The 13,695-nt window shown below is 43.6% G+C and overlaps 1 protein-coding gene across 1 annotated transcript; it reads right to left on the reverse strand.

Moving 5' to 3' along the window:
- Positions 1 to 5,655: 5,655 nt before the first annotated feature.
- On the reverse strand, positions 5,656 to 12,335 carry LOC147349363 (duodenase-1). Its single transcript, XM_086365257.1, has 5 exons — positions 7,680 to 12,335; positions 7,338 to 7,485; positions 6,711 to 6,846; positions 6,263 to 6,520; positions 5,656 to 5,927 (listed from the first exon to the last, which is right to left on the reverse strand). Exons 1-5 carry the CDS (start codon positions 7,729 to 7,731, stop codon positions 5,766 to 5,768), a joined length of 756 nt encoding a protein of 251 aa, XP_086221383.1. The 5' UTR covers positions 7,732 to 12,335; the 3' UTR covers positions 5,656 to 5,765.
- Between the last annotated feature and the right edge of the window lie 1,360 nt (positions 12,336 to 13,695).

A 13,695-nucleotide genomic window follows, 5' to 3' on the forward strand; every position in this document is an offset into this window, starting at 1 on the left:
AAGCCTTTTTAGGAGATAGTGAGCTTAGGATACTAGGGGCAAGCAGGATTTAGAAAGATAAGAAATAAACTGAGGAATGTGGCATGCAGCCCAGACATAAGCATGAGTTACAATGTAATCACAAGTAAACATGATTCTGAGAGAATCGCTGAAGCAGGACCTCTGTTTGAAGGGCAACAAGGAGATAATAAATCTGGGTGAGGGGGAGCTGAAAATGAAAAACCTCTGACCTAATCCTTTTGAAAAAGTATAAAAGAAGACCTGATGTTTGAAATAAACATGTAGTCCAGTACCTCGAGTCAAAGGCTACATCATTCCCCGCCGACACTGCTCATCACTTCAGGCTGATCCCCTGGTTGCTGGAGCTGGACTCCGGCAGTTGGGTATGTAAGAATCAAGATAATCCTGATTACTAAAGACACTATTGAGATAGTGAAAATTATAGCCACAGGGTGGGTGAACTAAGAAAGAGTTTTATCTGAGAGATATATGTATGTATATATACATACATGAATCTTACCTATGCTAGCCTCTAGGTCACAGGGAAGTGAACAGTTTTCAAAATCTACATGGAATTACAAATCCCTAGAAAATATAAATTAAAGAAACATACTCAGGAAGTTTGAATTTTCCTATAAACATTACATGAATTGATTCCGTTTTCAAAAATAGTCCATCAAGGACAGCCACAAGCTCACGAGAATTCCCTGGAAGTCTTTGAAAACAATTTAAATATTGATATACATTTTCTGCTGGCAAGTAGATGCTACGCATCTCCCTTATGAGACTAGCAAAACCTAGATGACAAACCCAGTGATGACAATATGGGAGGAGAACTTTACGGGTTAATGTTATTCCGGTATTGATGTAATCCACTCAGTCCATGAGCAAAAGTATTAGATCATTTCTAATTTGGGTTTTTCTGAGGATGAGTGGCTTTTATTCAAAACACAATTGCTGTAACACAACACACTGACTGATGAAAGAAGAAACACCATACGATAATTCAACTGAATGGGGAAAAGCAGCTACTAAAACTCACTATCCTTCACTTAAAAAATTTCTTTAAAAAATAGGAGTGGAAACGAGGGTCTTCATTCTGATAAATGATCCCTGCAAAAATCCCACACCAATCAATATACTTACTGATGAAATGTTCTGTGTTTTTCATTCAAGAGGAAAACAATACAAGGTCACACAGATAGCCATAATCACCATTTCTCTTCAGTAATATACTAGAGATTTTAGTCACTACAGTTAAGCAGGCAGTAGAAGTAAAGGGTATAGACAGGGAAAGAGGAAGTAAAACTGTGAATATTCAAGATATAATACACAACAAGAATAGCCAGGAACCTGCAGATCAATTATTATAATTAGTAACTGTCAAATTTTCTGGGCACAAAATCAACTCAATCATTAATCATCTCTCTATACAATAATAGTTAGAAAATGAAATTTGAAAAAAAAAAACATTAAAATCATGGGAATGGCCAAATAATTAAGTATAAATCATAAAGATATTCCACATTCGTGTTTGGAAGAGAAAATACTTTTAAGGTATTCATTCTCCAAAAAGTGATCTACAGATTCATTGCACTCAGGAATTATTTCACAGAACTTTATTGGTTCTAAATAGATGTGGAAAACCAGTAGCCAACATTGGAGAAGACAGGCTTAAAGAATGAGAATAAGATGGGAGCTCTTGCTTTAGCAAATGAAGTCATAGTAATGAAGATAGTGTGGTACTGATGGCACCGTAGAGACATAGATGACAAGATAGAGACCCCGCACACACTGAGACATTCTACACAAATATAGAACACTTGGTTTATGGTGGAGTTTTATGGCAGAGAGTGGTGAGAAACTTTTTTTTTTTCCTCCTAAATAAGTGGTGCTCAGGAAAATAAATGTCTCTATGGTGTCTTTAAGGACACATCTCTCTACATGGAAAAAAGCACTTGACCCTGCTGCACCCTCTCCTGCTTCTTGATGCTGTGGGCCCCCAGGGTGACGCTGATTGAGCCGCACAGAGAACAGAATAGAGGTATGAGGAGCGTGGAGTCACAGGAGATACAGCCCAGGAGCTGTGACGGGCCGGTGACTGCAGGGCAGGGCCGCAGCTGAGGGGAAATTGAGGTGACAGACAGCCCTGGGGGGGTGACACTGTGTCTTGTGCTTTTCAATGACATGAGTGCAGGGCTTCTGGGAGCTTTCTCAGGAATATTGTGAAATTCATGTGAGTTTGCATGAGGAACTTATAGAGGTGAGTTTTCTAAAATCCTCATGTCCGAGGGCATAACGCATCCCAGGATCTCAGAAAATGTTCTTTGGCTGCACAAGTGGCCTCCCATTAGCTTTTGGCTGAGGTTGTTGGGGATAGTACTGTTGGGATTTCAGGTCACAGGGGTGGGTGGAGGGCACTGCCACAGACAGTGGAGTAACTAAAGGCCTGAGAGGCAGGGGAGGTGGGACAGAAAATTGGGCTGCTTAGGGCCTGGGAAAGAGCCAAGACACATGGAGAGCTTTGGGTGCTGTCATCTAGCACCTTCGATCAATGTCACACCTGGTTCCTATCCTGGACAAGAGTGAGGGGTGGAAGGCCCTGGTTCATAAGCCGGCTCCACTGACAACTCCAGTACTGTGGTTGGTTTGTCTGAGTTGTCTTTTCCTGGCTGGTGTGAGGGATTTTACTTACTTGTGTTTTGTAGCTGCACATCCTCTACCAAATGCACAACCCATTCCTCTGGTGGTGAGAGAGAGTCTGAGACCCACGAAAGATCTTAGTGAAAATTTTCCTGATTGCCTGCCACCTCTCCTTGCTGAGTGTCTATGCGGCATCAAACTTGTGTTCTTGGTTGGGATGGGACCTGGTTCAGAAATTAGAGCTGCGCAGAAGGGTCAAGACTGCAGGAGGCTTAATGAGATGGGCTACACCCTCAGGAATGGGCGGTCACTCACCAGTCCGAGCCCAGGAGGCAGAAAAAAGGCCATCAGGAGTAGGAGTGGCAGCATCTTCCCAAAGGTCTGTCCAGGTCACAGATGCTGGGGTTTCTTCCAGACACAAAGCACAGGGGAAGAAAGGAAGGAAGGGAGGCTCAGTGTCCCCACAGACATCCCAGAGGTGTGCTACCCTCTAGCTGGGTGTCAGCATGCCACAGATGACCACCTTCTCTGCCCTGGATTGGGAGAGAAGGACACCATCACCACACTCGCACACAAAGACTCACCAGAAGGAATAAGAAAGTGAAGCCTGTGGTGCAGCCCATGTTATCTAGTCCAACCTTGTACTACTTGCCAAGCAACAGTCCAATAAATCACGAGATGAGTTGTTGAAACAAGGAACAGCAACTTTATTCAGAAAGTTAGCAGACCAAGAAGATGGTGGACTCATGATTCAAAGAACCACCTAACCTGAGTTAGAATTCAGGCTACTTTTATACTAGAAGGGAACGGAGTAAAGTCAAACATTTCCTGGTTCCACTAGCCTCAGGACGGTTGTGTTAATTTCTTCTGTCCTGCAGTCTTTCATCAGTGGACTTGTTTCCTGTGAGCTAAACAAAAGTATTTTAGGTTAAAGCTCATTACTTGAGAGCCAGCGTTCCCAGAGATGTGTCATCATGTATAATTAATGTTATAGGCGATATACCATTAGTGATTAACAGAATACCAAAGTTCTTCCCCATCACACCAAGAGGAGCTGGATCCCCAAGAGCCCCTCAGTAATTGAATCTTCATTTCTCCACTCTTGATACTTTTATGATTCTGATAATATCATGAATAATTACACAATAGGGGAGGTTCAGGGATATGAGAGATTCAGCTCCTGCCCCTGTGAAGCTGGCAGGACGCAGAGGTAGAGCTAGAATAGGTGGGTAGAGAGCAAGCTGGTGAGCACTATGATGAGGGGTCTGCTTGTTGCCAAGTGTGAGGAAGTGGCTGAACTTGGTTTGGGAGCAGATAGACCTGAACTCACCAGAGTGAACCAAACAGCAACCCCATTTCCTATCTTGCCAGGGTTCCAGCCTCACATTTTTGTTGTGCTTACAATCAGCTCTTCAAATGTAAATATTCTGTGACAGAAATTTTCTTATCCCACAATATTGAACAAAAGTCTTGGACTTGATACTCATTGGACCAAAACCAACCATCACCGGGTCCTTCAGCATTCAGTGACCTGACTGGCTTGCCTGTGCTGAGGTATCCAGCATCCCTTGAGCTGAGTTGGCGGCTGTCCCATCCAAGTCAGGGTTCCTGTGAGGGGAAGGGCCTTCCTCTCCAAAAATGCTGGTTACTGGTGTGAGATGATGAGATAAGTCATGGTGATCACCCTAATAATTACTCTCCACTAATATTCCCTGTCCAGAGACAAGAGAACCACATCTCTGATGTCTCTGGGCCAGGCCATCCTGAACATGTGCAGATGATTCCAACACTGTCACCAGTATGAGACAGAAGAAAGAGGAATGGAAAAGATCGCCTGAGTTCTAAACAAGCCAAGTCCCAGTGAGTTGTAGCAAGAGCATCTTATGAATAAACAGAGCGGAAGGACACAAGTTTAATCATTGATGATGATGATCTGCGGATGGTGAAATTGTAGGCAATTTTAAATTTCTTACTTATATGTCCTGTATTTAGCTATCTTTATATGATTATATGTGTTGTTTTTACATGCAAAATACATTTTGCCATGATGGAAGTTCATTCACCATGCAAATGTCCAGCAAATCACTTCTGTTTAGCCCAGCCTTCTCTAAGCTGCATGTTTTAAAAATGAGATTACTTTCCTGAATAGATTCTTACATGAAAATTCAGAGATTATTAAAAGATAGAACAGAAAAAATTATTCAGTAAGCTACTGGGTATGGAACACCTTTGAAATATTAGGATACCTTGCATCTAAAAATTTTTGTTACTATGACTTTCCTTTAGAGAAACATACATACATGTTGGAATGATGGAGATGGGAGAGGCTAGCTCAGCCCAAGGTGGAGGAGCTCCTTGAAGGTCACTTGAGGCTGAAGGAGGATGTGCCCTCAGGACACCAGAGGCTGCACAGTGCCCTGGGCCCAGGACTCCAAGACAGGGCTGTGACATGCACTCAAGCTGGGCCTAGGAATACTGAAGGCCTCCTGGAATTTTCTCAGGCTTCTGACCTCTGTCTCCTCTGATGCAGGGATGGAACACTCATGGGGTGAGCCACACCTTTGTAAACCTCCCCCATTTCTGTTAAGGTGGACAAGTGCCCCCCTCGACCCCAGAGTTTCTCAGGTGGTCCCCTTTCCAAATCTGGATTCTCTTCTGTTGCCCCCTGGACACTGGGATGTGGGGGAGGGAAGTAGGTGTTGACGAGGAGGAGGGCATATGGATGAGACACAAGGGTCGTGGACCAGGGGGTCCTGTGTTCCTGAGGAGGGGTCTCCCTTCTCTGATGGAGCTCACGGGCAGCCTGAGGGGGAGCTGGCACTGGGAACATGTGACGGAGGGAGCTGGCTGTAGGTACAGCAGAAGATTTTATTCTAGAGAATGGAAGGGAGGGGTGAGAGGAGCAGTGTATGTGCTGGAGGGGGAAGCTGCTAACAGAGCAGAAATGTGAACAGAGGTTTCCCTGACAGAGAAGGTACCTAACGAATTTGTGAATAACGGAGCAATCAGTGATTTCTTTTCAAGAGATGAATGTTTATTAAGTTCCAGGCAACCTTCCTTCACACACTTTGATCAATGCTTCCAATCCCAGGGAAGATGGAGGGGTCCACCCTGAGCACACATCACACTGATCCCTGGTGTTTGTACCGTCTCATTGTTGAATGGATCCAGGACAGAAAGCTGGAGATTCTGGTGTAGACATCTGGAGTTGTCCCATCATGTCTTCCATAGGACACAATGCCCTGGGCCACACCATTACACACAAGCGGGCCCCCAGAGTCACCCTGTGGGTAGAGAGAGCAAGGGCTGAGCTCACCTTCTTCGGGTCTGGTCTCCCTGCCACCCTGGGGTGGGTGGGCTCAGTTAGCGGTCCTGGCTGATGTCAGGGCCTTGTTGGTCCTGAGGTTTCATCCTGGCACTGACAATCCTGCTGCTCCTCCTGCAGGAAACCTCCACCCATTTGTGACTGTGGGGCAGTGCTCACGCCCCAGGGACACAGGACAGTGTCCAGATAGGAGGACAGGCTGGGGACACAGGGGCGGGCTTTGTTCCCACAGCCACCCATCGTCCCAGCTCAGTTGGGCCCAGGGTTTTGCACGGATAACACTGGGGATCTCACCGAGAAAGAATTCTTCCTCTTGCTTGGATCTCCAGCACATATCTGTTTGGAGGGGATGTAGTTTTTGAAGCGAGCGATACATTTCTCCTCACTTTGGACTTCAAGATCTACCTCCTGTAGTTTGTCTGTAGAGGGCATATTTACCCCCAGTCGCCCCCAGCCGGCCACACTGCACATCATCCCTGGCTTCACCTCCGCCAAGCTCCTGGGCAGATTGATGAGGCTCACTGCATCCGTAATGTCAGCCTTCCTAGTCAGCTGAAGGTAGAGGAAAAGCATTGTCACCTACTGTTGGCCCACAGAGGCTGCAGGACAGTCATGGGGTTGCCTTCTTCTCAGCATTGGGACCACGGAGGGGTTGTACAGGAGGAGGGTCAGGAATGGGTTCATGGGGGATGCAGAACCCTGGATGGAAGTGTCCCAGAGTCAGTGCAGCCTCGTGTCCCACCTTCAGTAACATGATGTCGTTGGCCAAAGTCTCATCATTATAGTCTGGGTGGGGGATGGGTCTTCTCACTGGGATGACCTGCTGGGTCCTCTCTCGTTCCATGATGTTGTGGGCCCCCAGGGTGACATTGATTGAGCTGCACAGAGAGCAGAAACAGAGGCGGCGTCACAGGAGAACCGGTCCAGGAGCCAGGAGGAAAGAGCACAGCTTGGGACAGGGCCAAACTTGGGGCGGGGCAGGGGGAGTGTGTGGCGAAATTCTAGGCAGTGGGCCCTGGGGCTGAGCATCTCTGAACTGTCTGCTCCCTGGCAGCCTGGGCATGGTGGCAGTTCCTGTAGTCCACAGAGGGTGTTCAGTCCTGCTCGAGCTTGACTGTCTCTAAGGAAAACATGAATTTCTCACATTTGCACTGTGGGCTCCAGGCCACAACCTTGGCTTCCTTATGTTCCAGGTTTGATCAGTCCCTTCTCTCTATGCACGACTGGCATTGACCTGTCCCTCTCTCCCCAGTGCTCACCTGTCCTCTGAATAGCTTCCTATGTTACCTGGTGGCACAGGTCTGCAGCTCCTAAGAGGGTTCCCTGGGAGGGCTCCACAGAGGGGTGGGGGCCCGGCACTGCTCCTCACCTTCCCAGGCAGTGAGCTGCTGTCAGCACGAAGTCCTCACGCACAAGGAAACCCCCACATATGTGAGATTTCCCTGAAGTCTTGAACAGAAGAAACGCCATGTAGGGACGGGAGTGTGGCTCGGCCTCGTGACCCCCGATGATTTTCCCTGAAAGAAAGATTCCAGCCTGCCCGCTGTGCTCATGGAGCCAAAGTTTGAACAGAGGAGATGGGATCAAGGTTTCCCTGAGTTCAGAAATTTTCTTAGATGGACCAGGCCCAGGCTGTGCATGAGTGTAGCGTCTGGGCAGGACTGTTCATGTGGGGTGGGACTGGACCTCTGAGGGTGGGATCGTCACTCACCTGCCTCCCCGGTAGGGGACAGAAGGGCCACCAGGAGCAGGAGCAGGACCATCTCTCCAGGAAGACTGCCCAGATCTGAGCGGCTGCTGCTTCCTTCTGGTCTTTTAACCCTGAGTTGTCCCCTTCCATGCTCTGGCCTTTGTCACATGAGCCTTATCTGAAAGCCTCAAACCACTTCTCTGTAGTCAGAGTGGACTGTTTATTTGTATTTAATTAAAGCCTCTGGTAAGTTTTCATCCATTGGGTGGGGTGGGGGTCAAGGGGGTAGTTGGATTAGCCAGTCCTTAAGCCCTCAGGTGCCTGAGCCCCAGAAACCTGGGCCTCATGATGATAGATCAAAGAAAGTCTTTGCGTGGTTCATATTAGATCACCAGGGTGATTGTGTATTGAGACCCCTTCTTCAGCAAGAATGTGAGAAATATTGGAGATGAGATTCCTTGCTTCATGTAGAGGAGATAAACCATCATGATCAGACTATAAAGGCAAGATCCACAGTGTGGAATAGACATAATGGTGTGAAAGTGATGCTGAAGAGGGCTTATTCCACTTACTAAAGGACTCAGTGGTTTAAAACAACAGCAACATTGCTTTACCCATCTCCATTTTGGTCTGGGTACAGTGCGGATGGCATCCCTCTACTCACCTTGGTATCAGGGCTGCTCGAAGCCTGGAGGCTGACCCACTTGAAGGACTGCTCACACATGCCCAGTGGTTGGTGCTGGCTATGCACTCGGCACGTTGGTTTTTCTCCATAAGAGCCCCTCAAGTTGTCTCACTTCATGGGATTCTTTGGCTCCCTCATAACACAGTGGTTGGTTTCCCCAGAGTGAGCATTTCCTAAAAAGTAAGCCATCTAGAAGCTGTGTTTTTTTCGTTACCTAGATTTTGATGTCATATGGCACCTATTCTACCATACTCCACTGCTTAACGCAATCAAGAGCTCCCCTCACCCAGATTAGGAAAGGAGGGCCCTAGACCCCCTTTGTTGCAGTCATGTAAGAAGAGCCTGTGGGATGAAGATATGCAGCAGCAGTCACGTCCCCATCATGAAAATGGGGGAAGTCATGGAATCAAAACAATTGTTGTTTCAAAACATCTTGATCCCAAGCCTCTTAAAAAGCAACAACACCTTAGTTAAAGAAACAAAGCCCACGGTCAACAGTGATTCTGGCAAGTGAGTCACAGTGAACTAAGCGGTGTCCTCATCCCACATGGGCTTGGACACCCTGCACTGGATGACCTGGATGAGATATCAGAACGCAAGTGACGTGAGGAATGCTGCCTTCCATAGGGAAGGGCGTGGCAACCCACTCCAGTATTCTTGCCTGGAGAATTCCATGGACAGGGAAGCCTGGCAGGCTACAGTCCATGGGGTCACAAAGAGTCAGACATGACTGAGCGACTTTTAGTACTACTACCACGTAGGGAGTGAACATCCAACGGCTGTGAGGAGGCTGCCTACACAAGGGTTGACCACTGGTAGTAAAGGAGCTCAAGGAGGATTCAGGGACTCCAACAGAAAGGGCAGTCTGGTGGGATGTGTCAGAGCAGGACAAATAGGGTGAGGCGGGCATGGCTTTGAAGCGGCTGCCTGACGTGGATCGCCAGAGCCTGGGTGGGGAGAGCAGGAGATGCACTTGGAGAAGATGAGTAAGAGATCTGTTTTATAAATCTCTGTGGGGACTAATCAAATAATTAAACATATTAAGGCAACTGACTCAGTTTCTTACTGTCTGAAGATTAGATGGTATTGGTGGCATCAATGATAATTTCCTGGATTTGATGGTTGAATTGTAGTCACATAAGCGTTTCCTTGTTTGTAGAAATTGCCCTCTAAAGTTTTTGAGAACTGATGGAACACCATGTCAGTAACTTTACTCTCAAATGGTTCAGGAAAATAAAAGTTTTTTGTATTATAATTGCTACTTTTCCATAAGCCTGAGATTATTTCAAAAGTAAAAGGAGATCCATAGCCTTCACATATATGAACAACAACCAGTTTGAAGATACATTTGAAAAGATAATCTGTCACAGCAGCAACAAAAAAATATAAAGAGCTTGCGAAAAACATAAGCAGAATTGTGAAACACTATTTGAGCAAAATGTTAAAGGATTCTTGAAAAATATAAAAACAGACTTTAGAAATAGAAAGATAGTCTTAGTTCTCTGATAGGGTAGAACCACACCAAAAAGGCACTGATTCTCCCAAAGTTAATATAAAAATGTAATTCCAATTAAAAGAAATTTTTTTCTCCTAGTGTTAAGAAGTTCTAGCTAATGTCTAAAATTTATTTGGAAAATAGCATGAAGGAATAACTAGTCAGATATTAAAAAACATCCCATAAGATGTATTTTCTGAAAACAGTGTGTTGCCCACTCATGATCAGACAGACAGACCAAAGAAAACGAATAGAAAATCCAGAAACATTCCCAAGCACATATGAAAATGTAGTTTACACCGAGGTGACATTTAATCAATGATATTGGAGCAATAAGTTAGTCACACATCACATAAACCACTTGAGTAAGTGCAAAATATGAGACACAAATGTATGAAATAAAACCATAGTAATAAATAAATGTGGACAAATCCCTTCATAAAATTAGAGGTCTTCTAGCAATGACTCTAAATACAGAAACATTAAAGGAGAGATTGATAAATAAATTGTGATATGTAAAATACAGTTTTTTAAAGTTTATATCTCAAAAATCAAGCATAAGCAAAACCCAAATACAGACAATAACTCAGAAAAAAATTATTGCAACATATATCACAAACAGTTGATCTATATAAAAACAAAGAGTTAGAAAAATCTAAAGAAGAATCAAGCAGAACTGAAGAATACAATAACTGAAATTTAAAATACACTAGAAGGAATCAATAGTAGATTAGATGATACAGTGGAGTGGATCAGCAAAATAGAAGAGAGAGCAGCAGAAATTACTCAACCTGAACAAAAAAAAGAGAGAGAGAAAGTTTTTAATGAGGACACTTTAAGAGAACTCTGAGATAATATCAAGGATACTGATATTCACAGGCTAGGAGTCCCAGAAGGAAAAGAGAGAAGAAAAGGGTTAGAGACCATACTTGAAGACATAATAGCTGAAAACTTCCCTAACATAGGAAAAGAAAGAAATATCCAGGGCCAGGAAACACAGACAGTCCCAAACAGGATAAACACAAAGATGACCACACTAAGACACTGTAATTGAAATGGCAAAAATTAAATATTAATTTTATATTAATATGAACATTAAAATCAGTAAAGGAAAAGCAAAAAGTTATGTATAGGGGAACTATCAGCTACCAGCAGACTTTTCAACAAAAAATTTGCAAGCCAGAAGGGAGTGCATGATATATTTCCAGTGATGAAAGGAAAAAAAATCTTATAACCAAGAGTACTGCACTGGGCAGGCTATATTTGAAGGAGAAAGCTAAAGTTTTACAACAAGCAAAAGCTAGGAGTTCAGCAACACAAAGACAGCCTTATAAGAAATGTTATATGGTCTTCCCTAAATGAAAAAGAAAAGACTACAACTAGAAGTATGAAAATTATCAGAGAAAAAGTCTCATTGGTAAGGAAAAATGAAGGTGTATTTGTCTGGGAGAGAGTGAAGGACAGGGAAGCCTGGCATGCTGCAGTCCATGAGGTCGCAGAGTTGGACATGACTGAGCAACTGAACAGCAACAACCTTCAGGGTAGCTATCAACACTTATAAAGCTAGTAAGAAAGTTAAAAGATGAAAATAGTAAAATCATCTATATCCACAATAGGTAGTTAAGGAATACTTGAAATAAAAAGCCATAAGATACAATGTCAAAAAAATGAACAATGAGAGGGATAAAAATGCAGTCATAAGGGTGTGTTAAACTTAAGAGGCCAACAATTGAAAATAATTACAGTTATAGAATACTGATGTATATATATTCATATATATATATATATAAGCCTGATGGTAATCACACACCAAAAATCTATGCTAGATACACACACAGAAAAAAGAGAAAAGAATCCAAATGTAACACTAAGGATAGTCATCAAATCACAAGGGAAGAGAGCAAAAGAAGAAACAAAAAAAGAAGCACGAAAACAACTGAAAAACAATGAACAAAATGGCAAAAAGTACACACCTATCAATAACTACTTTAAATATAAATGGGCTAAATGAGCCAATTAAAAGACATGGAGTACCTAAATGGATACAGAGACAAGAGTCACACATATGCTGCCTACAAGAGACTCACTTCAGATCTAAAGATAACACACAGACTGAAAATGAGGGATAGAAAAGGTATTCCAAGGAAATGGAAACAAAGTTAAAGCCAGGGTAGCAATACTTGCATAAGACAAAATAGTTTTAAAACAAAGACTGTGACAAGAGACAAATAAGGACATTACATAATGATCAAGGGATCAATTCACGTAGAAGATGTATCAATTTTAGATATATACACAACCAACATAGGAGCACCTAAAAACATAAATATTAACAAGCATAAAGGGAGAAATTGACGGTAATGCAGTAAAAATATGGGACTTTAACACCCTAATTACTTCAATGGACAGATCATTCAGATAAAAAATAAATAAGAAAACGAAGGCCTAAATAACACATTAGACCAGATGGATACACACACACACACACACACACACACACACACACACACATATATCTCTTTCTCCAGGAAATTTGAAAGGGTTCTTGACCAAGGATACTGGGAGGTCATTACAAGGACAGGAATTTTCTCATCTGAGAAGCATACAGAGGAATCTTATCTCAAGTATCTCAGCTAGTGGGATTCTTTATCTGATGTGGTGACTCAACACTTTATTCTTGAAGGATTTTAGTGGTCTTAAGTTTATTGGCTAAAGTAGCCTTTCACTGACCATCACTGATAGGAATGGAAATACCAAGTTACCAAGATGTAACACAGGGAATCTCATCTTCCCTTGGCAGTTAGGATCACCCACCTAACTTGCTTAGTAAGTTTATCTGTCTGTCGATTGCTTTCCTACAAATTAAGGCCTCTAAAAATCAGAAGAGTCCAAGGTCATAGAGATAGAAGTAAACTTCTGAGACTGAGTTAATAGGTTTAATAGTAGGAATGAGAGCCACTCTTATGGTCACTTCTTTGTCTCTAGAACCATGTATTCTAGCTAGGAGAGAAACACCACCCGATACTCACTGCTGGCTTAAAGCATATACCACATCCTGAAAGACAGCATCCCAATCTTGAAGGTGGTTGTCTTTCCACTATCTACATTACCAAGTCTTACACAATTCTCAGGCCAGCTGTTTCTGGGTGATATGGGACATTAACTCATGGCTTCAACGTTCTTTCACAGTAAAACATTCGTTGGCTGAAAGTCTTGTTCTGTGGGATACAGCAGGAAATAAACCCTGCAAGACCGCTGTGGTACCAGCAGCAGCATGGTCATGGGCAGGGAAGGCAGAGCCATTCCTGTCCCAAAGCACATTCCCAAAACAGACTAGCAAGGTCTTGACCTTTCAGGTCCATCATCCCCAGAGCTGGCCTGGTGGTTCTCTCCCCAGGTATATTGGGAACTGAATCTTCTTGTGGGTCTGGGGGGAGAGGCCTTGGTCAGTAGAGGCATTTCACTGGAGGTCATTACAGATATTTTTAAAATTTTATTCATTTATTTATTTATGAACTGTGAACTTCCTGATGTTCAAGTTGGTTTTAGAAAAGGCAGAGGAACCAGAGATCAAATTGCCAACATCTGCTGGATCATGGAAAAAGCAAGAGAGTTCCAGAAAAACATCTATTTCTGCTTTATTGACTATGCCAAAGCCCTTGACTGCGTGGATCACAATAAACTGTGGAAAATTCTGAAAGAGATGGGAATACCAGACCACCTGACCTGCCTCTTGAGAAATTTGTATGCAGGTCAGGAAGCAACAGTTAGAACTGGACATGGAACAACAGACTGGTTCCAAATAGGAAAAGGAGAACGTCAAGGCTGCATATTGTCACCCTGCTTATTTAACTTAT

The sequence above is a fragment of the Bos grunniens genome, chromosome 21, assembly GCF_055505025.1.
Source record: "Bos grunniens cultivar Pamir isolate PY7600 chromosome 21, Bosgru_T2T1.0, whole genome shotgun sequence".
NCBI classification, from domain to species: Eukaryota; Metazoa; Chordata; class Mammalia; order Artiodactyla; family Bovidae; genus Bos; species Bos grunniens.